Here is a 25,104-nt window from a genome sequence, read left to right on the forward strand (position 1 = left end):
TAGAATCACAGAATGGTTTGGGATGGAAGGGATTTTCAAAGATCATCTAGTTCCACCCCCCCTGCAATGAGCAGGGACACCTTCCACTAGACCAGGTTGCTCAGAGCTTCATCCAACCTGACCGTGAATGTTTCCAGGGATGGGGCATCCACAACCTCTCTGGGCTACCTGTGCCAGGGTTTCACCACCCTCACAGGGAAGAACTTCTTCCTTCCATGTAATCTAAATCTACCCTCTTTCAGTGTAAAGCCATTACTCCTTGTCCTGTCTTACACCTTGTCCTATCAGGGATGGACATCCTGAGTCAACAGCCTTGCATTTAATGGTGTTAAGAAGCAAAAAGAGCAGCCAAGGACTTAAAATTCCTGTTACAGAAAGGCACAGAGTAATTGCACAAAGTAAAAATTGCACGTCCATCCAGATGGGAAATTTGAGCCGTGACTTGGAAGTCCCAGGTGAGCTCATCACACGCAAAATCCCTTACTGCTTGCTGCAGGAGCAGCAGAACTGCGTATGGGATTCCTGGGAAGCAACAAGAAGTTGCACCAACAAGTTTTTAATGCAAAACATTAAATTTGCGGTGTACAGAATTGCTGGCTTCCTGGTGACTCACACCCAGTCAGGTGAGAAATTTGCCCGTCTCACCCTTGTGCTGCCTCAACCCATCCATAAAACCCAAGTGTTCTGTGCCCACCAGGCAGGTGACAATCTGTGCTCTTGCAGCAGCACACAGTGGCATGTTGGGACACTTGTGTTTGGCCCTGGTTTACAGTGACGGACCATGATCATGGAGCCCCTCAAGTTGGCTCATACCTGAGATGCTGGTTTTAAACCTTAAAATAGCTATTTTCACCCTACGAATGTGCCTGGGTGTGTGGTCCTGCTGGGATGGTGGCACCCCAAAAGCAAGCGTCGTCATCAATATTCCCACCCTTTGTCCCTGGTTGTAATCGAGGGGGCCAATCGTTTCCCAGAAAAACTCTTCAGCTAGAGAACAGCCTCTGGTCCAACAGCCAAAGCAAACAAGCTATCGAGGAAACAGCAACGAGTCGAGGGAAGTTTTTTTAAATCTTTCCTGGATGGGAAATACCAAAGGTACCTGCAGGTCTCATGTGCTTTGACCTCCTTATTCCTCTCTGCGGAGGCAGTCCGGAAAGTGGAGGAGCCATGGATGTGGTGAGCCAAAGGGACACTGTGTGCTCCTCCATCACCCCTGGGCAGCTGGCAGCATGGTCAGATCCTGCAGGTCCCTATGGGGACCTGAGCCTGCTTTTGGACACCCTTTGATTATCACCTGATACCTGGACCCATCCCTGGGGCTGCTGGCAGAGCACAGTTCTCCCAGCACTGCAATGGTGGAGCTCCATGCCGGGTTGCACCTCTGCTCCATACCATGGTCTCTCATCATGGGGGATGAGGACGATGGGTGTTTATGAAGAGCCATGTTGGTGAGAAGACCGAGATGGCCATCGCTGTGCTGACCTTCAGGAGCTCAGGGCTCTCCCAGGATGGGAAGAGCCACAGAGGGGTGAAAACCCAAAAGGGCTGGGTCATCTGCTGGCATGGGTAGGAGGGAAAGGAGCTGAAGAAGGGATTGCGGCCAACCTGGAGGCATTTAGTTTCTACTCAACCATGGAAAGTTCAGAGATGTCCCCATCCCAGACCCCAGCTCTGTCCTTGAAGGGAAAAAGTGCAATCATTTGTGAGGATGAGGCAGTGAGAGCCAATGGCCTCCCTCTCTGCAGAGCCTCCTAGCAGTGGGGGTGAAGAAGACCTCTCAAAGATGGCCACGAAGTGTGAAGGCCCACCTCAGAAACCTCCACCGTGAAACTCTCACATGCTCCAAGCCCTGGATTTTCCTGCCTGCAAAGACCCACAGATGTGAGTCCCAAAATCTCCCTTCCCAACCCACTTTGCCAGCAGACGGACGAGGTCTCCTGCACGGAGGCCACCTCCCAAACACCCACCACTTTCCTTCTGCTGACATCGTGGATGGAACTGGAGCCTAAGACATCACCCATGCCTGGATCCTCGCGCTCCGCTCTGCTTCTTGAGGATTCTCGAGCAAAGAAAAGTGATGAGCGGAAGCGACCTTGAGTCCCTGAGGCACGTCAGGGTGTGCCGGCAAGAGGAAAGGAAGCCTGCGAAGATCAAGGCATTAATCATCTACGTGCTGGGGGAGGAGAGGCTCAGAAACCCCTTCCTCCCCTGCTGACGTCCGTGGGGCTCTAGGAAAGCAGGTCGGAGAGGAAAACAAGCTGAAACATATTTCTGGGGAAACACTGAGGCATAGGAACAGCGGGTCAGCTCCCACCTGGAGCAAAGCCAAGGTATTTTTGTCTGAATTCCCATCAAAGCCAAGGTTTCCCGGTGCTCCTGCAGAGCCCTGGCAGAACGGGTGCGTCGGGCTCATAGGCTGTCACTGGGACCTCGTCACCTCCACAAGGAAATTTGGGCTGAATGGCCAGAAATGTGGGCCTGGGACCCATCATGGCAATGGAGGTTGACCAGGTTCTCCAACGCAGAGGTCCAGCAGTGAGAAGATTTCTCTTCTGTGGGGCTTTCACCCCAGGCACCTGCACTGGTTTGAGGTGAATGCAGCAAGAGGATGGACGGCGCTATCAGAGATGAGACTTTCTCCACCAACCACCTTCTCTGCCAAACATTTGGGGACTCAAAGGCAGGTGCTGGGGTAGCAGATGTCTGAGGGTGAGCCCGGGGTGACCACGTCCTCTAAGCTGGTTAAAAAAGAGAAAGTTGCCATCAAATGTCACCTCCTCATGAGCAAGCTCAGCCAGGCCCATGACCCTGGCAGGCTGGTGGTGTCAGAAGGACACGAGAAATTAACTCCATTTCTGTTATAAATAGCTTTTAGATGTAATGAAATTTTTCATGCAAGACATCTCCGGTCTGGTGAGCCGCAGCAGAGCCCGAGGCCAAAGGGACCCAGCCTGCATCCCTGGTACGCCTGTGTTGGGGAAGAACCTAAAAGCCCTGTAGGACCCTCCCCATGGGGACGTCCAGCATCTGGTGGTGGGGACATCCCAGCCCTGAGGCTTTCACAAAGTTTCAGCATTTGAAAAATGCTGCGTTTCGCCCCCAACAAGAGTTTTGCATCAGTTGGAGGAGCACGGCCCCAGGTCCAGCTGCCTCCCTGCCCTTGACCACAGATGCTCCTCTCTCCATCCGCACCATCTTGCGACCTGCCAGCGGCTGGAAACCTGGGGCCCGGTGGGAAGGTGCAGTTACCCTGGGCAGCAGTGGCAAAGGTCTCCTGCAATCAGCTGCTAATGTGATTACTGCCAACATCCAGCCAGAGGAACAGAAACCAGGCGGCCAAAGAGTCTCCTGAGGCCAAATCCAGCCACCATGCCAGGCCTTTTTGCCAAGGATTTATTCAATCGGTGAGACTCCAGGAGGAACCCAGGCTATTCCCTTTGGGCAATTATTTTTCCCAATGAGCTTCGTCTGCTTTTTACATGGATAAAAAGAGGCATAAAACCAATGCCTTGCTTGAAATCTCTTTTTTGGCCTTGCCACTGCCTCCAAATCTGCCTCTCCCATCGCTGCTCAACACCCAAAATGTCATTTTTTGGGGTTCCCATTTATTCCAGGTGCTGTAGGGCCAGGTTTGAGGCTACGAGTCTGGCTGGCGGGTTCAGTGGAGGCAGCTGGGGCTGGCAGGCAGCCAGGAGCTGTTATTTTATTTTCTTTTTTTAACACTCCCTCCACTATTTACAGTGTCCCCACAGCAGGACAGCTGGCTACAAGTCATTCACCTTGGGGACCTGCAAGGACACCCGCCATGCCAGGAGGGAGGAGGACACCAGCTCTTTTTCACCAGCTCAGAGCTTGACCCCAAGACAGAGGCAGCACTGGAGGTGGGATAAGTGCTCGCGCTGGTGGCTCATCGGAGGAGTGAGTTGTGTCCATTCTCAGCTGCGTTCCCCGGATGCTTGCGGAAAGCCCTGGGCTGCCCATCGCCGGCTGCTGGGCTTGTTTGCACAAGGCGTGTTTTCTGCTCTACTCTGGGGAAAGACACTTTTTCCCCCAGTTTCCTTCTCCTTGCGGCGGCTGAGGGAGCGGGGAATTTCACAAGGGCACCGAGCCATCGCCAACCCAACCCCACAAGCCCGGGCAGCCCCGGGATGAGGGTGATGGCTCCAGCCTGGCTGTGGTTGCAAATATTCACGGTTGCTCCTGCCAGAGCCCATCTCCCCTGTGGCCCCGCTACCCGGCTTGGCCGCGGGCTCGCGCCAGGATCGATGAAAGCCCGTGTTGTCCGCCGTAGTGCAGGCGCCGGCGGGATCCAGACGGGCTGCGGCACCTCATTCCACCTCCACCTCCTATACCGTGCAGCCAAACCTCTGCCCAAAACTCCTCTCCTCCTATTTGGGTGCCAGCTCTGGGGTAGCATCTCTCAACGAGGCGATGCCGGGGAACCCCGGCGTGGTGCTCCACCATCCAAGCGATGCCAGTCGGCACCTCCTTGCGTTCCACCTCTACCCTACCCACCCCAAGCTCCTAAAATGGAAGGAGGGGAATAATTTCGGAGGGTGAACTGGCCTTCCAGGGAAAGGAAGGGCCAAACCCGTCATCCCGCGCACTCCTGGCATCCCTGGGCTGTTTATGCATCGGCCCTTTCATACCCAACACGTCCCCCCGGGGTTCCTTTCCTTATTGCTCTTTAATAGCCCTGCTCAGGAAGCGTGGAGGCTTGACCGCCTGGTTAATGAGTACCGAAGCCGCTGACCCCTTCGGTTGAGACCCGGTGCCCGGGGGGGGACACCCTGTCCCCGACACCCAGCCGCTCACCCAAGGCTCCGGCAGCTCCCAGCCTCCGGCCAGGAGGATCCAGCTGTCAGCCGGTTCATGAGCATCCCACCCTGTAAATCCCACTTTTGGGGTCGGTGGACACCTCCCCACCCCCCTCACCCCCATTCAATCCAGATGTTTGCCCATGAGGCCAAGCCAGCTGTTCTCGCGGCAGCCCCTCAGCCCAGCTGTTCCTCCGCCCCAATCCAGCTGTGAGCCTTCTCCGGTCCCCTCCGGGACCCTCCCGCAGGTGCCGGGGCCGGAGCGGGGCGGAACGGGGCGGCCCCGGGGCGGAGCGGGACGGGACCGGCGGCGGAGCGGCAGCGGGGCGGCCCCGGGCGCTGAGCGCCGCTGCCGCCCCGGCGCATCCCGCTGCCGGTAAGTGCCGCGTACGGGAAGGGATCGAGGGAACCGGGACAGGATCGGACCCGGGAGGGGCAGAGGGAACCGGGCGGAATGGGGCTGGACCCCGTAGGGTGGGACCCAAAAGGGTCGGACCGGACTGGGCAGGATGGGACCGAGAGGATCAGACCCAAAAGGGTCAGAGCGAACCGGGCAGGATGAGACCCCAGAGTGTTAGACCGAACCGGGCAGGATGGGACCTTGGAGGGTCAGACCAGACTGGGCAGGATGGGGCCCAAATGGGTCAGACTAGACTGGGCAGGATAGGATCTGAAAGGGTCAGACCGAACCGGGCAGGATGGGACCCAAAAGGGTCAGACCGAACCGGGCAGGATGAGACCCAAAAGGGTCAGACCGAACCGGGCAGGATGAGACCCCAGAGTGTTAGACCGAATCGGGCAGGGTGGGATCTGAGAGGGTCAGACCAAACCGGGCAGGATGGGACCCGAGGGGGTCAGACTGGGCTGGGCAGGATCAGACCCAAAAGGATCAGACCGAACCGGGCAGCATGGGACCAAGAGGATCAGACCGGACTGGGCAGGATGGGGCCAGACCAGGCAGAAATGGGCCCAAGCATGTCAGACAAAACCGGGTCAGGATGAGACCCGAGGGTCTGACCAAACCGGGAAGGATGGAACCTGGGTACGTCAGACCGAACCGGGCAGGATGGGACCCGAGGGGGTCAGATCAAACTGGTCAGGATGGGACCCGAGGGGGTCAGATCAAACCGTGCAAGATCAGACCTGAACGCATCAAACCGGGCAAGATGGGACCAGACTGGGCAGAATCAGACCTGAGAGGCTCAGACCGAACCGGGCAGGATGGGACCCGAGGGGGTCAGACCAAACTGGGCAGGATGGGGCCAGACAGGACAGGATCGGACCCAAGCAGCTGAGACTGAACCAGGCAGGATTGGACCTGAGCAGATCAGATTGAACTGGGCAGAATGGGGCAGACCGGGGCAGGATGAGGCAGAACTGGAGAGAACGGGGTCAGATCCAGAGAGCATCGGTGCTGCGGTCAGGCTTTGGGGTGCTCCCAAAGCCACCCCAAACGGTAGCTGCTGGACTTTGCTTTTAGGAAGGTTTAGCAGCTTTTACCGCAGAGCAAGGCTTCAAATCACACCCTGATCCCCACGGCAGGGCTGGTGCGGAGCTCAGCGGGGTGGGTTTGCCCGGGTCCCTCTGCTCCCACGGCCTGGGGTGCACCCGGGATTCGCCTGCATCTCCCTGGGCATCCATAGGGATCAGCCCCGTGCCAGAGGGGGTGTTACACGTGGAGTGTCCCCAAATCTGCTCAAGGGACCTGGTCTTCCCCGGTGTCTCTGCTGCGGGTGCCAGGAGCCCGGCCTCCGCCTTTATATATCTCTCTATATATCTGTATATATATTCATACAGACTTATGAATATATTTGTATATATGAGCATGTGTGCATAGACTTGTGTATAGAAGCATAAATATATTTGTATATATATGGATAGAGTTATGTATATACATATGTGTGAGTCCCTGTGCTGGGAGACATATATTTGTGTATATAGGTATAGAAGTTTGTGTATATGTGTGTGTGAATGGTAACATATATATTTCTCTATATATGTAGAGAGAAATGTATATGTGTATATACATGTGTGTGGAGAGCCATATATAAATGTATAGAGGTATATTTATGTATAGAGGTATAAATACAGAGAGATGTCTACATGCATAGAGGTATATTTATATGGAGAGGTGTATATGCTTGTATATATATACATGTTTATGCACGTGGGTGAACATGTGGCTGAACATGTGCCTATGTTTGTGTGTATATATGTATGGGTTTATACAGCCAGAGCCTCAGTGCTGCCAGCTGAGACCAGACCAACTCATTGCACCTTCCCTGTCCCCAGCACCTCCCGTTTCCAGCAGGAAAACGCTGCCCAGGTTGCTCAGAGCACCCCTGAGATGCTGATTTATTTTAGAGATGGGGCACCAAAGCATGGGGAGGTGAAGGGAGTCACCCAAGGACGGAGTACATCCGTGGCAGAGCCACGCAGCATCGCCTGACGGCCCGTCCTGCACCTTGTCCCCACGGGTCCACGTTAAGCACTTGAAAATGCCACTCTGGCCCAATTTGCCCACATCATTACATTTTGGGGCTTCGATAAATGGAAATTTCCCTTAAAACATCCAAGCCTTGGTCCCCAACCACCCCAGGGCAGGTGGGACATGTCCACGGGCACGTGAAGATGTTTTGGGACCAGGGGAGGTTTCTGGGGACAGGGATGTTGTGGCTTCGGCCAAGCGATGTGCAGGGCAGGAGCATCCCCCCTTCATCCCCTTTGAAATCTGCTGAGCTGGAGCTTTCACTTCCTTCTCCGCCATCCCAGCTCTGCCATCGAGCCACCAAGATGTCCCCGCCATGGTGTCCTCCCAAGGCAGGACAAACCAAGGAGGAAGGTTTCCAAAAGAGGAAGCCATCCCCCATAAACTATTCGAGTGCACCAGCAGCCAAAATATTTTCCCAGTGTAGCAAGCCTGCAGAAACCCCCTTCGTATTAATATCAGGGTGTTAATTAAAGCTAATTTCACGGGAGAAGGGCTCACCTGAGATGGTTTGAAAGCACTTCTCTTTCTTAACCCCGTTCCTCCTTCTCAGGCACATTAAACCCCCTGGGTAAGGGTGATGCCATCCTATGGAGCACCCCAACACCGTGTGCACCCCTTTTTCCCCCTGCAAGTCTCATTTGACAATGGATTTCACCTGGTGCCCATCACCATGGTGTCAGGGCATGAGGACCACGTCTCCATAATCCCAAGGATGTCTGCTTTTAGGGGAGGCTGAGCATGGAGGCCACCCACTCCATCATCCCAAGGGCTGGCAGGGATTTCTGCAGTGGGTTTTTGGGGTGAAAAAGGGGACTTTTTGGATAATCCGCCAGGCCAGATCATGACCTGGGGACGTGCCATGGGCACAGCAGTAGGATGAGGACGAGTGACTTGATGTGGTCTCATTAATTGGAAATAGCAGTGATTTATGGGCAATGGCAGGCTGTGGTTGCGGGGTTGCAGACCGGGGCAGGCAGTGGGTACAGTTGGGGTGGGGATTCTCTGGTGTCTAATAGAAAGGTTGTGCTCAGCACATCCTGCAGCTGGGGTTTTTTCCTGGGATCGGGAGGGATTTTTCTTCCTCTCCTCCGGCTTCCGTATCCCTCTCAGTCTGGCAGCACTGGGGTTCAGTGCCCCATTTCCCTCTTACAAAGAAGTTTTTTGGGGAGGGGGGGGTCCCTTGATTTTTTGGCTGCTTATTGTATTTTTGGCTCAGCTCTTGCTGCGGTTACCCTCCGCTACTGATGGCCTTTGTAGCCTTGGGCATGTCCCTTAGCCCACCCCCACAAACCCCTCTCCAAGGGGTGTTTTGGGAAGAAACTATGTTAAAATGGGGCGTGAACCACACTGGTTCACTTCAAACCCAGTGCCCGTGCCTCAGTTTCCCTTGTGTGGCTGCGGCAGAAGGGGACAAGGCAACTGGAGCATCTTTCTCCTCTTGGTGCCACCATACCAGGTGACCTCCCTGTCCCCAGCATCTACCCCAGATACCCACCCCAGGAAGGAGCCAAAAATGGGGGAAAAGACCAAAAAATGAGGGAAAAGACCCCAAAATTCATGGGTCTGGTGACATGGCCGGTGGCCTCAGCTGGCCGCATCCTGACATCCCTGAGCCAGGTTTGGGTCACGTCCCCTGCCCTGGTGGCATTTGCCAGCTCTGGATGTCCCTTAGTGTCCAGGTACGGCTCTTTTGGAGGCGCAGTGTGGGCGCATGGGGGGCGCGTGTCTGTGGACACGTGTAGGGCATGTCCGTGGGGGTGTGCACACGCATGTCTGTGTGTGTGCGGGGAGGCTGCATGCGTGTACAGGCAGCTCATATATGTGCGTAGGGGATCTATACACACGGTGCGGAGCCGTGATGGAGGTCCTGACACAGGACCTGTGCCGTGCCGTGCCATACCCATGCGGCCATGCAGCACCCTGCAGCGCCGTGCAGTGCTGCGCCGTGCAGTGCAGTGCCCACCCTACTGTGCAGTGCCACACGGTACCCTCAGTGCCTTGTCTTGCAGTGCCCACCCTGCCATGCCATGCCGTGCGGTGCCCACAGCACCGTGCCATGCGGCGCAGTGCCCACCCTGGCATGCCATGCCATGTGGTGCCCACAGCACCGTGCCATGCGGCGCAGCACCCACCCTGGCATGCCATGCCATGCCATGCGGTGCCCACAGCACTGTGCCATGCGGTGCAGTGCCCACCCTGCCATGCCATGCCGTGCGGTGCCCACAGCACCGTGCCATGCGGCGCAGTGCCCACCCTGGCATGCCATGCCATGTGGTGCCCACAGCACCGTGCCATGCGGCGCAGCACCCACCCTGCCATGTCATGCCATGCCGTGCGGTGCCCACAGCACCATGCCATGCGGCGCAGCGCCCACCCTGGCATGCCATGCCATGCCATGCGGTGCCCACAGCACCGTGCCATGCGGCGCAGTGCCCACCCTGCCATGCCATGCCATGCCATGCGGTGCCCACAGCACTGTGCCATGCGGCGCAGTGCCCACCCTGCCATGCCATGCCGTGCGGTGCCCACAGCACCGTGCCATGCGGCGCAGCGCCCACCCTGCCATGCCATGCCATGTGGTGCCCACAGCACCGTGCCATGCGGCGCAGTGCCCACCCTGCCACCCAGGTTTCTGTTCCCCATCGCCCCGGGGGTGCTGTCATTGGGTGGAAAGGGGAAGTGTTGCTCAAGAGGGTGAGCTCAGCACCCCAGGGCTGCAGATGTGCCCAGGTGCTGGGCAGAGCAGCAGGTCCTGGCACCCTGTGGCACCCCGTGGCACCCGTGGCACCCCAGCAGGTAAGACGCGCTCCCAGGTCCCCCAGGACCCTTATTGCCTTGTCCCCATTGTCATGGTGGTATTCCTGCGAGGATGAGTGGGATGGCAGAGGCTGTATTCCTGCGAGGATGAGTGGGATGGCAGAGGCTCCTGTGGGTGCCCAGGGTGGGGGCTGGGTGGGCACTACCCCAGCCTTGGGTCCTGGAGGAGGTTTGGGGGGGGGTCCCAGGGGACAGGAAAGTTCACAACCCTGGGGCACGTATTGGCTTGGAGGTGGCAGAGGTGGGTGCTGGGACTGCCTGGGGCTGGGGTGACAATGGGGTGCCAGAGGGACTCAGCAGGGTGCAGGGGGCTCAGCGGGGGGCAGGGGGGCTCAGCAGGGTTGGGAAGGCACAGTGGGGTGCCAGGGGGGGCTCAGCGGGGGGGGGGGGGGTAATCAATGGGGTGCAGGGGGCTCAGCAGGGTGCAGGGGGGCTCAGTGGGGTGCCAGGGGGGGCTCAATGGGGTGCCAGGAGGGTTGGAGGAATATGCGGCAGCTGGGAGAGAGGGGGACACACGACTAATCTACAAGCCTGGAGCACCCCCAAAAAATGGGAGAGCCTTGTGTGTGTCCCCAGCACTCTCCCCAAGCCTGACCCCATGGCCAGGCTGCGCTCTGGGTCTGGTAAATCCCCAGAGACCTGGGTGGGGACCACCACGGTGGTGCGAGCTAACGAGGTGGCCCCTGGACTTGTGTTATCCGTGTGTGTCCCCCCCTGATCCCCTCTGCCCCATGTGTCTGGCTGGAGCTTGGCCACCCCTCTCCCTGCCTCAGTTTCCCTTCCCAGCTGGCACAGGGACACTGGCCACCCCATTTCCAGGTAAGCTCGTGCCTGCCAGTCATTGGGGGTGTGGAGGGGGAAGCGGGCACTGGCCCCACGCCACCAGCCAGGGTTGCAGACAGGTCCGCCAGTGATGATGGAGGAAGCGAGAGGGGAAAGGAGAAGTGGCTCTGCCCACGCGTCCGATCTGCTGCAACCTGGGAGCGTGTAGCACCCATGGGTGTCATGGCGAGGGACCCATCCAAGCGGCGCAGCTGGGGTCAGGGGTCTTTTTGTGCTGTAGGACCACGTCTTTCGCACTCGTCTCAGCCGCTAAGAAAAGCAGGTGGCCTCTTGCCCAGCTCAGAGCCGCCCAGAGGCCACGTGGATGGGCTCTCTCAGCCCACAAAAACCAAAAAACTCTGGGACCAGAGCGTCACCAGTCCTGAAAAGTAACCACAAAACATCTGTGGGTCCTGCCGGACCCTGTGCAGGTGGCATATCCTGAAACTTGGGGGACGCAGCCCGCTCGGGTGACTGGCCGTAGGGTTTTGGCACCCCCTGCAGAGGAGCAGGAAGCCATGCCGGCGGCTAACGGGCACGCTGTGCTGCAATTTCCTCTCCCACACTGGGATGAGGGAGGTTTGGCCTTGTGCAAACCTTTCTACGGGGTGTAAGTGTTGGGGCAAGTGGAGCTGAGATGGGGGTGATGGGGGCCACCGCACCGTCCTGTGTGCCACCCCCCGCCCACGGTCCCACTCTCTCCACCTTCACTTTTCTGATGGACCCCTAAATCCGTCGTCGTGGTTTAGAATCAGAATCACAGAACAGTTTGCGTTGGAAGGGACCTTTCAAGGTCATCTAGTCCTGGGCAGGGACATCTTCAACCAGACCAAGCTGCTCAGAGCCCCGTCCAACCTGACCTTGGAAGTTTCCAGGGATGGGGCATCGACCACCGCTCTGGGCAAACTGGGCCAGTGCTTCACCACCCTCAGCATAAAACATTTCTTCCTTATTTCTAGTCTCTATCTCCCCTCTTTTAGTTTAAAACCTTGTCCTATTGCTACAGGCCCTACTAAAAAGTTTGTCCCCATCTTTCTTGTAGGCCTCCTTTAAGTACTGGAAGGCCGCTATAAGGTGTCCCCAGAGCCTTCTCTTCTCCAGGCTGAACCACCCCAACTGTCTCAGCCTGTCCTCACAGCAGAGGTGTTCCAGCCCTCTGATCGTTTTCGTGTCCCCCCTCTGGACCCGCTCCAACAGGTCCCTGTCTCTCCTGTGCTGAGGACCCCAGAGCTGGACACAGAACCGCAGGTGGGGTCTCACCCGATCGGAGCAGAGGGGCAGAATCCCCTCCCTCGACCTGCTGGCCACGCTGCTGGGGATACAGCCCAGCAGATGACTGGATTCCTGGGCTGCAAGCGCACATTGCCGGGTCATGTCCAGCTTTTTGCCTACTGTTACCCTGAAGTCCTTCTCCACAGGGCTGCTCTCCATCCCTTCATCCCCCAGCCTGTATGGATCCCGGGGGTTGCCCCGGCCCAGAAGGATGGGGCTATGGGGTCACACACACCGGTCCAGGTTCATCCTGCTTGGGTGGATGTGACGCCACATGGCCGAGTCACCAACCGTCCCCTTTGTCATTCACAGGCACTGCTGAGGGGCCACACCAGCCGAGAGGACATTGACGGGGAGGACCGCTGCCATGGCCAACCTGACGGCCCTCGTGGGCTCCAGGAGGAACTCGTGCACCTTCCATGAGGAGTTCAAGCAGATCCTGCTGCCCCTGGTCTACTCAGTGGTGTTCACGGTGGGGTTGCCCTTGAACGCCGTGGTCATCGGGCAGATCTGGGTGGCCCGTAAGGCGCTCAGCCGCACCATGATCTACATGCTGAACCTAGCCATGGCTGACCTGCTCTACGTCTGCTCCCTCCCGCTCCTCATCTACAACTACACCCAGAAGGATTATTGGCCTTTTGGGGACTTCACCTGCAAATTCATCCGCTTCCAGTTCTACACCAACCTACACAGCAGCATCCTCTTCCTCACCTGCATCAGCGTCCAGCGGTACCTGGGCATCTGCCACCCCTTGGCCTCGTGGCACAAGAAGAAGGGGAAAAAGCTGACGTGGCTGGTGTGCGCCGCGGTGTGGTTCATCGTCATCGCCCAGTGCCTGCCCACCTTCGTCTTTGCTTCTACCGGCACCCAGAGGAACCGTACTGTCTGCTACGACCTGAGCCCACCAGATCGCTCCACCGCCTACTTCCCCTACGGCATCACCCTCACCATCACCGGCTTCCTGCTGCCCTTCGTGGCGATCCTCGCCTGCTACTGCAGGATGGCCCGGATCCTGTGCCAGAAGGATGAGCTGATCGGCTTGGCGGTGCACAAGAGGAAGGACAAAGCCGTGCGTATGATCATCATCGTGGTCATCGTCTTCTCCATCAGTTTCTTCCCTTTCCACCTCACCAAGACCATCTACCTGATCGTCCGTTCCTCGCCCAGCCTGCCCTGCCCGGCTCTACAGGCGTTTGCCATCGCCTATAAGTGCACGCGTCCCTTTGCCAGCATGAACAGCGTCCTTGACCCCATCCTCTTCTACTTCACCCAACGCAAGTTTCGCGAGAGCACCCGTTACCTCCTCGACAAGATGAGCTCCAAGTGGCGGCATGACCATTGCATTACCTATGGCTCCTAGGTGAGGACAAGGGCCACCTTGGTGTCACCGGGACTGGGCATGGAGCAATTTTGGCTTTAAGGTCCATGGAGGAGAGATGGCTTCAGTTGGGGACGTGCTGGAGGACAGGAGGATGGCATCTCCCAAGTTCTCAACACTTTCATCCCATCTCCAACCTGCAGCGGCGCAGTATTAACCCCATCACGGCACAGATCCTGTGTCCTCTTTCTGGCTCAGTTGCTCAGTTTGAGCAGCTTAGCACCATGTTTCTTTGGTGGCCGAGCCACCGACACAATAAAAACCACTGGTGGGACCATGGAGGACACACTGGGACTGTGGAGGACACGGTCCGTGGCTCAGGGCGAGCTGCTGGGGGGCAATTTCTCCCCCTTCTCATTTAAAGATTCCCCGATGGGGCCATGCAAAGGCTGGGGAGGGTTTAGTTCAGCTCATACCTGTCTGGGGAACATGGGGCCGTATGTTTCTCTAGCTCAAGATCAGTGTCACGGACGTTTTCTGGTGTAATACTGGGACATCCCTAACCACCCCCAGCCCCAGAAAGGGGCCACAGCAGTAAAAGACATGGGCCTGCTGGTACCACTGGAGCTGCAAAACAGTGGGAAAGCATCCCTGGAAAGACTGGGAACTGGGAAGGGAGACATTAAGGGCAACCGGGACACCCATGCTGGATTTCCCACCCAAGTGATGACCATGGGCTGGGTGAGACACAAGCCAGCGGTGCTGTCACCTGCCTGGGGACCTTCCGCATCATCCGGGTCCAGCTCCCTGCTTAGCCCACCACCCCAAAGCTGGCCCATCCTGGCATCCTTGGCATCCTGCTGTTACCTCCTAACCAGGATCCACCAAAATCAGAGCCGGCACAGCCAGACACAATGCCTGGTGTCAGGAAACCCAGGCCACCGAGCTACTCGGTGTCCTTGGCCATGTCACCGCATGTCTTACCGTTGGCTTGGCCTCTCCACCACCCCCAGGCTGCGTTGGGGCTTGAGCTTTGCTCCCCGCAGCCTCCATCGGGATGCTGCTCCCTCCTGGCCAGGAGGGATTCGCTTACACGACACGGGGTGGACATACCACTAACTGCTCTGCGAGTCTTCTTTAACATGTAGGATGTATAGAATAAACATCCCTGCCTTTTTCAGATGGATATGTACACATATATGCACTCACTACATATACATACACGTTATACATCCAAGCAGGGGAAGGTTTGTAGCCCAGCACAGGCTATGCAGTGCAGATATTCTCTGCCCTGAATACACTATATGTATCTATACAGTGTATATATGTATATATAGTATATATACACATATATATATATAAGGATCCCTGTGTTGCTGCATTTCTCGCAGGTTGGCTGTGCATAATAATCACGTCTAACTTGATTTAAGCAAATTGCTTCAAATCTCCAGGGATGAGCATCCCCCTGACTGGGCTGCCTGCACCCAGCCAAGCGCACGACTTCGTCCCACCTCGCTCCCTGCAAGCACACGGCATCTTCCTTGGGCACCCGACCACCCAAGGACCTCAGCAGGATCCAGGGTTGGTGGTACCAGTGTGGCTCCTTGTTGTCATGAGGATGAGGAGGGTGTCCAGCGTGGTCATCAGCCCTTGGATGATGCTCAAAGATCTTAGCATCACGGCGGGCTGGAACGGAGAGCGATTCTGCGACGGCATTAGCTCAAACCACCTGGTTTTGCAGGCGTGGTGGCCGTGTCCCAGTGGGGAGGACCATGCTTGGTGACAGTGACTTTGGGCTGGGGCACAGAATGGGATGGAGGAGGCAAAGCCAGCTCCGGGCTTTCCCTTGGCCGGAGCTTATCCACACCAAAATCTCCTCCGATGTATTTTTGGGGTCCTGCAACGGAAGGGCAAAATGCTGGGGGGGCGGTGGCCGGTGGCACAGTCCCAGCCTGGTGTCCCCCTCTTCGCAGACAAAAAGAAGGTGACAGGGTGGGAGGCACCAGGCCACACCGCCTGGACCCAGGAGAGGGCGCAAAATATTTAGATTTGGAGAAATCCAGCTGGGTCTGTGGGTGCCCACCCAGCTCCAGGGAGGGATGGAGGAGCCCTGCTCCGTCGCACCACGCCGTGCCTGGGTAGCACCCATGGGACAAGGTGGCCGGCCAAAATTGATCCACAGTAAAGCTCTGAGGGGAAAAAAATAAGGAGCTCCCCAAAAGGCTGGTGGTGGCTGCAGGGACAGCGTGGGCTCAGGCGGTGGCATCCAGCCGCTCCAGGACGCCCTGATGAGGTCCCTGATGGTGGAATCACCGATTTTGGATGGTTTTAAGCGTAGGAGACACAAGGAGCTCCCTTTGGGTCTGACCATGTCCTGCCCGGCCTTGGGGTCCTGTCAGCAATTCCGTTGGTACCACCAGGCCTAGAAGCCAGGGTGATGGGCACAACGGGGCAACTTAGGGATGGGGTGGGTGCTTCCAAACATCTCCTTCCCTTGTGAGACGCTCAACACCAGCAGCCTGAGGACCAGTTCCTACAGCACCGAGAGGAGATGAAATGCGTGGCTCTTCCCAAAATCCCATCCTTAATGCCAGGTGACGGTGGGGACGTCATGGGGTCATCGTCCTTATTGCTGGGAGACACCCAGCCCTGGGGGAACCAGGGGAGGGAAGGGAGAGCCAGGGAAGGAATACCTGCCCAGGCGGTGCAGCTCACAGCATCGCCGGAGGCACTTTTTAGATCCTGAAAAATGCATTTACAGGGGGTGTTGGATTTTTTTTTAATCACCACCAGGTTTTTTGTGCCCCTGGGACAGAGCCAGCGCCGTGCTTTATGCGGGCAAGACACCCCTCCAGCCCCATCCATGCTGCCAAGGCCCCAGCTCACCCATCAACCATCCCAGCCACCTTCTTCATTTTTCACATCCCCAGCGATAAATCTGCTGTCTTGGGGGAAAAGGGGCTACGGGCTGCAAATAGCAAGCGCTGACAAGCGACGCTAAAAAACCACGAGAAAGTCTGTTGGCGGGGCAGTGCGTCACAGGAGGATTTTGCAAGTTGGGAACAAGGTGTTCTGCCTTCCCCGAGATGAGTTGCAAAGCAGGGGCTGGAGAAATCCACCGCAAAGGGAAGGATCTCTCGCTGGCACCCAAATTCTTGCTTACTTATCCTGTTTTCCCCTAAAAAAAAAAAAAAGCTGGGAGGGGATGGAAGGAAGGGGATGAAGGATGGGGGGGGGGGGGGGGGGGAATGTGAGGTCGTCCTGCTCGGTCTGGGAGCTGGAGGGCAGCTCTGCGGCCGCCTTCTTCTCCCCCCCACCCCAAAAAAAAAAAAAAAAAGAAAAATTAAATTTTTTTAAAAAAAGGGAAAATCTCCAACCATCCCCCCACTGCGGGAGGAAACCACGCCTCCGGGGAGGAAAGTTTATTTGAATGCAACAAATAAAAAAGCAGGGGGTGAGGGAGGAGGAAAAGCCAAAAAAAAAAAAAAAAAAAAGGCGGGGGGGGGGGGGGGAGGCGAAGAGAGAAAACAAAGCGGGAGGGATGAAGCCCGCTGGCAGCCCGGAGGAGGAGCGGGGCCGGGCGGTGCCTGCGGCGGGGCCGGGGCCGGGGCCGGGGCCGGGGCCGGGGGGCGGCGGCGGCGGCGGGGCCGGGGGGCGGGCGGAGGCGGCGGCGGGGGGGGGGGGGCAGACAATGGCGGAGGGGGGCAGCGGTCGGGGGGTAGCGGCGGGTCGGTGGCTGCTGCCCGCCTCCTCCCCGCCTTCCTCCTCCTCCTCCTCCTCCTCCTCCTCCTGCTTCTTCTTCCCGGGTAGGAAAGTTTCAGCGTCGATCGCGGAGCAACAAGCGGGCCGGGCTTTTGGCAGCCTGGCCCCTTCGGTACGGCAGCTTTCGCTTCGTTTTACCGAGCCGGAGCCGACGGGCCCGGTTCATGCCGGGGCTCAGCCGCCGCCTCCGGCTCCACCGCCGCCGCCGCCGTCGTCGTCGTCGTCGTCGTCGTCGCCGGGCCCGGGCTTAAACGCGGAGCCGCCGCGTTGGCCCAGCGTCCCGGCGATGCGGAAACTCTTCGGGGAAAGCTGCCGGCAGCCTGCGGGGGGAGCGGGGAATGGGAGCGGCGGCGGGATGGGAAACGGGAACGGCACCGGGAGCGGGAGCGGGCGGGGAGCTCCCCCGCCGCCTCCGCCCCGCAGCCGCGTCCCGCACCCGGCTCTCCGTTCTCCCCGCGGAGCTCCGCCGGAGCCCGGCCCGCATTCCTGGCATAACTCGGCTCGACCGCAACCGCCCTCCTCCTCCTCCTCCTCCTCCCCGTCGCCCCGCTCCAACGGGGAGGATGAAGCGACGACGGCGTCCCGGTCTCCCCGCGCTTCGTCCGGCAGCGAAGGCGAAGGGCAAAGCGGCGCCCACCGTCACCGCGTCGCCCGGAAGAAGAAGAAGGAGAGCGGCGGTTGGGAGAGCCCGGCGGATGGCGGCGAGGCCGAGGCCGAAGGCTGCGGGCGGGCGGTCGCCCGTCATCCCTTGCCCGTGGTGGCCCGCGTCTCCAAGGTGAACATCTTGCCCTTCGGCAGCCCCGGCGGGTCGCGGAGCGGCAGCCGTTACTCCAGCACGGAGACGCTGAAGGAAGAGGAGCAGTTTGGGGTCTGTTGGCCTAACCAAGGACGGACTCTCCCGGCGGGTTACGGCGTCTATCGGTCGCCCAGTTTCGGGACGAGCGACGGCCTGGCGTGGGGGCAGCCGGCGGTCCGCGTCCGTCCCAAGCTGCCGCAGGGCGCGGCCAAGGCAAAACCGGACTTTGGGAGCGAGAGCCCGCACCAGCCGGGGCTGGAAGGGGAGCGGGCCGAGCACCGCAAGTCCTTGTCCAACCCCGACATCGCCACCGAGACCCTGACCCTCCTCAGCTTCCTCAAATCGGACCTCTCGGAGCTGAAGGTGAAGAAGAAGGGGGTGAGGATCGGCCTCGACGCCGGCTCCGACGGCTGCTCCGGCGTCGCCACCCCCTCCCCGGGCAGCCGCAGCGCCGCTCAGCCCCCCAACCGCTGGGCGCCGGGCGAGCGGCCAACGCTCAAGGACCTGACGGCCACTTTGCGTCGTGCCAAGTCCTTCACCTGCTCCGAAAAATCAGGGACGCGGCGGCTTTTCCTACAGAGCGCCATGAAGCAGAGCTCCTCCGAGCTCCTCCTGGCCACCGCTGACGGCCAGGACCGGGTGGCTTCGGATGGGGGACAGCGGGGGGACGAGGATGCCCTCCCCGTGGTCATCCAGGACCAGTACATCCAGGAGGCGAGGCAGGTCTTTGAGAAGATCAGCAGGATGGGTTCCCAGCAGGACTACGGCTTCGCGGCCGAGCAGAAGGACAGCGGAGGTGTGGAGGGCGCCGAGGTGGTGGCACCGACGGGGACGACAGAGGTGACCCTTCGGGGACGGGCGGAGAGCACGCGGTGTTTGAAGGAAGCGGAGTCGGAGGAGAACCTCGCTCGCAGGAAATCCGTGGAGGAGCTGTCGGGTCACGAGTCGAGCGTGACGGACGAGGGCATCGTCACGGAGCCAGAACCCGTGGGGATGCCCTTCCAAGACCTGCATGAAGCCGTGGACGCCTGGACGCTGCCCAACGCCGGGCCGGCAGCCGGTGACACCGAAATGCCATTGCCCGCTCACCCGGCAGCGGCGGTTGAAGACCTTCCAGCTGGCAAATCCGAGACGCCGAGCACCCCCGGCAGCTTGCGCCGCCGCCGTAAGTTCCCCTCGGCAGGTACCAATGGGATGGAGGGTGGCAGCGAGGGTGGCACCGAGCCCTACCGCTCCCTGAGCGACCCCATGCCCCACCGGAGATGCTCGGTGGCGGAGGAGGCGAAGAATTTCTCCGTCGACAGCAACCTCCTGGGCTCGCTGAGCGCGAAGGCGGGCATCCCCCAACCCGCCGCCATCGCAGGCAGCGCAGGCAGCGCAGGCAGCGACCTGTCACTCGGCAGCGATGGGCCGCGGGACTACAGCAGCCTCATCCGAACCATCGTCAGCCAGCCCGGCGCCATGGCTAAACTCGTCGACGAGAAGGGCAACGGCAAGACCATCAAGAAGAAGTCATTGAGCGACCCCAGCCGCCGCGGTGAGCTGCCGGCCGGCGCCTTCGAAGGTCCCGGTGAGGCCATCAGCGAGCTGGAGCCCAGCATCCCACCGTCCAGCAGCGAGCCCATCCTCTCGGCACAACCAGCAGCGCCGGGCACCGGCCGCGGCTATGGCTTTGACCCCAAGTTGGCCGACGTGTTGTCCCCTCGCATTGCCCGGCGCAGCTCCAAGAAGCGCTCCAACCGCGCGGCTCACCAGGAAAACCAACCACCGCCAGCACCTGCCGTCCACGCCACCAAAACCCGCCCGGCCACCAAGCACGTCCGTCACACCAGCGAGCCCGCCACCTTCGTCCCCATCACCGTCCCCGAGCCGCTTGTCCCCTCCGGCCACCACAGCCACCTCCCCGCACCGGCTGCCGCCCGCTCACCCGGCAAATCCTTCCCGACCCTCCAGCCTCCTTCGTTGGAGGATGTCACCAAGCGGTACATGCTGGCCCTCAACTCAGGTGACGCGTCCCCCGGTCCTGGGGATGGACCCCGCTCTCCACCCGCTGCCCCACAGCCCCGGCTGCCCCGATGCCCACGGCCGCCCGACGAACATGGCCCCAGGACCAAGCCGCAGGTGGTAAGTGCCCATCCGTCCTAAAACCACCTTCGTTTCACGCGGTACCTGACCCCTCCAAAGCGTTGGTGGCTTTGGGGGTGCCTCGCGTGTCCCTCGTTGGGGACGAATTCCCATCCGTGGATGCACTGCTGGATGGCCAAGAGCCTTCCCAGCCCTTCCTGGCAGTTGCAAGGGGATGAGCTCTTGTTTGTAGGAGCGACTCCCCCAATAAAAAGGTGATTTTTGGGTGGGAAGAAGCAGTTTTCAGGTTAAATAGCACCAAGTTTTGGTGGAAGGTGTTTTTATAGATACATAGGTATTATATGCTGTATTTATATATAGCATCTCCCAGCAATGCTATCTAAGTCCCGGTAAACGGGTGTGCTCTTGGCCAGCCCCAAGATGCTGAACCAAAAATTGCCTTTACCTTGGTGGGGAGGGCTTAAATGGTCCTTTTGCTTGGGATTTCCCATGTCATAGCCCTTTTCAAGCAAACTGGCATTTTCCCCCCCAAAAAAATCACCATCCCTCTGCCCGGGACCATGGGCTTTGCAGTGCCGGCAGCATGGGAAAAAAGGGGAAAAATATTCTTGTGCATGCACCGACTATTTTATCAATGGGTAAAGTTTTATCCTGTCTGCGGAAGAATTAATGCTGTTTGGGGGATGCAAAGGCGGTTTGCTCACCCCAAAGAGCGGCCGCGGGCTTTGGGGTCTTTCCCGGGGTGGGTTTTTGGCATTGCTGGCCCCTCGGCTGTTGTTTGAAGATGGACTTGGTTTTCCGTTGCTTTGGGTGTTTGTGCCAGGAGGGGCTTGGAAGCGTCACCTCCTCCTGCGGCACAGCAGTGCTGGCACCCACGGGGCTTTTAATAGCTCCGGGCGAAGCCCAGAAATACCCGTTCCCGTGGGGGATGAGGCGAGAGCTCACGGGAACGGGGCTGGCAGGGCTCTCTCGCCCTGCTTCGATGCCGATTTAAGAGGACGGGCTGGACCGTTCCCTTCCGACAGCCGCCGGCAGCCAAGCGTGAAGTCCCCAGGGCTGAGCCCGGTGGTGTAACCCTTGCTGGCCAGGGCAGAGCCATGTGGAGCAGGGGTGTTTTTCTTTGCACGCTCCCAAAATCCAGATCCCTGCGGCATCATTCCCCCAAGATATTCCCTTGGGAGCAGCATCCCTGCAGCATCTTCCCCCAAGACATCCTCCTGGGGTCCAGCATCCTCACAGCATTATTCCTTGAAGGTATTATCTTGGAGTTCAGCATCCCCACAGCATCATTACTCCAAGATATTCTCCTGGGGTCCCGCATCTCTGCAACATCCTTCCCCCAAGATATTCTCGTGGGATCCAGCATCCCTGCAGCACAGTTCCCCCAAGATGTTCTCTTGGGGTTGGGTATCCCTGCAGCATCATTCCCCCAAGATATTCTCTCGGGGTCCAGCATCCCTGCAACATCATTCCCCCAAGATATTCTCTTGAGGGGCTCTGCCCCTCATCCAGCTCCTTCTCCGGCTGTTGTCCCCATTGCTGTTGGTGGCCAAGAACGGGGAGCTCCTGGCTCCTGCATAAAACAGCCTTGGAAATAATTTGGGGTGAATTGTGAGGCATTTTGGTCCGATGTACCAGTTTAGAGTGAGGCTCTTGTCCTCTCTGATCTCGGGGTGAAAAGTGCTATTGAAGCATCGAGCGTTATAATTAAGCGGGGTAACGAGGAACCTCCCGGCGCCGTGGCTGGCGGCACCTTTGGGACATCAGCAGGTCCCCAAGGCAAGGCAGTGCACCCGGCGGCATTTCTTTATAAAGAAATCTCTCTTACTAAATTATTAATATGTTTATATAATACGTGGTTTCTATTAATAATTTATAAAGTGGTATTTTTTATTCAGGCAGCTCCCTGCGGTGCCCCAGGGACGGTGCCCACCCCGTGATGGCCCCAGTACCAGGGACGCTCTGCTGACCCCGCACCCCGATACGCCCCCCAACCCCGGTCACTTTGGGATCATTTCGGGTGGATTTTTACCAACTCCAGCACTGGGCTCTGGCAGCTGGGAGCCCGGTTTGGCCGAGCATCACCTCGGGGACATGGGCCACCCCACGGGGCTGGACCCCGGGGATGCTGCTCCTTACCTTGCTTGAACCCGCCGGCCTCGGCGAAGAGGGTGCGAATTTTCCCTTTTAAGGGCAACGCCGCAGCTGTATCTTCAAATCTCTCTCCTGCCTTTGAATTTCTTTGTGCTGCAGCCATAACATAACTGAAACCAGGATTTTTATTTCTCCTTTTGATTTATTATATAGTGGAGCTGGGATGTTTTATTTCAGATGGCACCAGCCTTCGCTGGGGGGGCGGAGGGGGACCGAGCCCTGCAAGGGAGTTGCTTTAATTATAGGCAAGAGCATCGAGGACCGGATATAACTTGGCACCAGGACGGCTGGCTGGGAGCAGAGATTTACGTGCTCCCTGACGGATGGCAAAGAAATAAGCTTTATTTTTTATTTATTTTTTTTTCCCCTCCCTAACTCAATGGAGAGGGCCGGCGTCACGAGGTCGGTTGTCTGCTCGGGGAAATGGTCATTGTTGCTTGGGGATTTGGGGACGTCGGAGCATCCATCCTGCATTGTGGCGATGGTCTGTCTGTCCTGGTGTCTGTCTCCAGCAGACGATGCTGGGAAGAGATTAATAATGGGGCCTGGCAAGTGTGTGGCGATGCCCCCCCAAAATATTCTCTCCCTAGATATATCTTGCTCCTCCAAGATATTCTCTTGTGGTTGGGTACCCCTGCAGCATCATTCCCCCAAGATATTTTCCTGGGGTCCAACATCCCTCCAGCATTTTCCCCCCAAGATATTCTCCTGGAGAACAACATCCCTGCAGCATCATCCCCCCGGGGTATTTTCCCAGCCCCCACGGTTTGGTGGTGGCTTTGGCAGTGGTGAGCGCTGCCGCCGTGCCGGCTGTTTGCTGGGTTCGGCTGCCCGGCGCGTCCCGGCTGCGAGAGGTAACGTGCTGTTCTCCCTCGGCGGCAGGACTGTTTGTCCTGGGTGCTTTCCAGCGATCCTCCATGGGGCTGATGCCGGCCAAGCCGTCCTGGGTGCAGAAGAGCTCCTTCACCCTGTGTCTGATGCCGGGCATGAGGCTTTTAATTCCCAGGAGCTGTTAGCAGCACGTCCTGCTCCAGGACACAAGCACGGGAGCTGCAGAAAGACAGGATGCTTTCAAGAAAACAAGTTAAAAAATCCCCAAAACTCAAGATAGAAAAGTTTTTCTGCCTCCAGCACCCCATAAGCCGCTGGGATGGGCAGCACACGTGTGCACACCCGTGGACACGCATGTGCAGCAGACCGGCACGGAGCAAGGGTGCGTTTAGGGCGGATTTGGGGTGGATTTGGGGTCCATTTGCTGCTCGGTGAAGGTATGAGCGGGATGCCAGGCTGGTGACCCCTTAGATCTTTCTTTCCTCCATGGCCGAATCCAGCATGGGATGGAAAATTAGGTATGTTTGCTGCCATGCTCTGTTTGTTGACTTAGCAGCAGTCAGATTAAACAGGAAAATATTGATTTAAATATAGCACCTCGCGGGAGCAGAGGAGCCGTGGGAACGTGGCCCCCGGCGCCCTGGCCGCTGCCTTCCCCACCTGCTGCTCCCCGAGCGGGGCGGCTGCACCCCGAAAAAGTCTTTGGGGATGGAGGGGGATCCCCAGAGGCAAACATCAGGGTCATGTTCCCAGGGACGCTTGCGTAAAACCCCCCTATCCCTCCCAAGCATCCTCTCTCCGAGGTCGCCCCGGCATGGCTCATCGTCCAGAAGCTCGCCCTTGCTTTGGGGACAGCTCGAGGGCCGGATCTGTGCACTGGCCACGTATTCCTTGGCCAAAGTTTATCATCTTTGGACCTATTTATCCCTCCATTCCCTTTCCGTAAATCTCCATAGAAACCAGGTTTTGGGCCACGGCTGGGAGTTTTCTCATTTTTTGGTGTTACTGGAAATCTATAATTAAAGCCGTTGCGGGGGGAGGATGGGGATGGGTAAATCTTGGCTTTCCTCTTGCAGTGCCTGCGCCGATGATTTGCTTGGGTATTGCAGCCCTGGTTGAGCCGTGCTCAGCGAAACTCTGGGGTGGGGGGAAACTGAGGCACGCAGGCAGCCTCCACTGCCCTTCAGAGGGAGCTTGGAGGTGGGATGCAGCGAGGAGAAGTTGGCCGGCGTCGGGGGGACCCACAGGTGATGCTACCTATCAGCGGCACAGACCAACAGTGGGACCACCGGCACGGGGCCAAGCAATGGGGCTGGGGGGCTGGACCAGCCCAAATCCCCTTAACTCTGCCCATTTTTGCCTCTTTCCTTCCCAGGTGCCAAAATCACCTTAAATCTTCCCGTCTTTGCCCTTTCCCTTCCCCAGTGCCAAAATCCCCTTAACTCTGCCCATTTTTTAGTCTTCCCTTCCTCAGTGCCAAAATCCCTTTAACTCTGCCCATTTTTGCCCCTTTCCTTCCCCGCTGCCAGGGTTTTGAACGCCCCTGGGTGACACAGAGGACATGTCTGGTGTCGCCCCGAGCCACCCGCCTTGCTCCTTGTTCCTCGTCCTCGGTGCCTGCCCTGGCTTTAATTAAAAGCCTCTAATTAATTAGGCAGTGAACTCCAACAGAGAGGATGGACCAGCTGGGATACACATCCTTTAAGCCCAAACACCCCAGCGTAGCACCCCATGGGTGGGGGGGTGCCCTGTGATGGTGACCGTGGGGCCGGATCCAGCCCCGGAACGAGAGGGTTAGCGCTGGGCTGAGCTCGGTGCCGGGGGCTGGCCTTGGCCCGCAGCCGCCTGGCCCAAAGGTCGGGCTTTTGGCAGGATGCCGGGGCTGCGACGAGGGTGGGAGGCTGGGACGGGTTCGGCGTGAGCTCCGCTTCCAGCCTAC

General features: G+C 58.4%; 2 protein-coding genes across 3 annotated transcripts in view; both read left to right on the forward strand.

Annotated features, from left to right (window-relative positions):
• The first annotated feature begins 5,102 nt into the window (after positions 1 to 5,102).
• Positions 5,103 to 14,717, forward strand: P2RY6 (pyrimidinergic receptor P2Y6). Of its 2 annotated transcripts, none has more exons than XM_049822978.1 (2): positions 5,103 to 5,193; positions 12,532 to 14,717. In XM_049822978.1, the coding sequence occupies exon 2, from the start codon at positions 12,587 to 12,589 to the stop codon at positions 13,577 to 13,579; it is 993 nt and encodes a 330-aa protein (XP_049678935.1). In that variant the 5' UTR covers positions 5,103 to 5,193; positions 12,532 to 12,586; the 3' UTR covers positions 13,580 to 14,717. The 2 variants fall into 2 exon arrangements, with proteins under 2 accessions (XP_049678935.1, XP_049678934.1); XM_049822977.1 differs by lacking the exon at positions 5,103 to 5,193 and adding an exon at positions 10,025 to 10,104.
• Positions 14,718 to 17,228: 2,511 nt separating this feature from the next.
• The window catches only part of ARHGEF17 (Rho guanine nucleotide exchange factor 17), a 34,346-nt gene continuing 26,470 nt past the window's right edge, over positions 17,229 to 25,104 (forward strand). Inside the window, exon 1 of the mRNA XM_049822946.1 lies at positions 17,229 to 20,219. Within this exon, the coding sequence (XP_049678903.1) occupies positions 17,229 to 20,219 (2,991 nt within the window). The remainder of the gene's footprint in view (positions 20,220 to 25,104) is intronic.

The sequence above is a fragment of the Accipiter gentilis genome, chromosome 19, assembly GCF_929443795.1.
Source record: "Accipiter gentilis chromosome 19, bAccGen1.1, whole genome shotgun sequence".
In the NCBI taxonomy this organism is placed as follows: Eukaryota; Metazoa; Chordata; class Aves; order Accipitriformes; family Accipitridae; genus Astur; species Astur gentilis.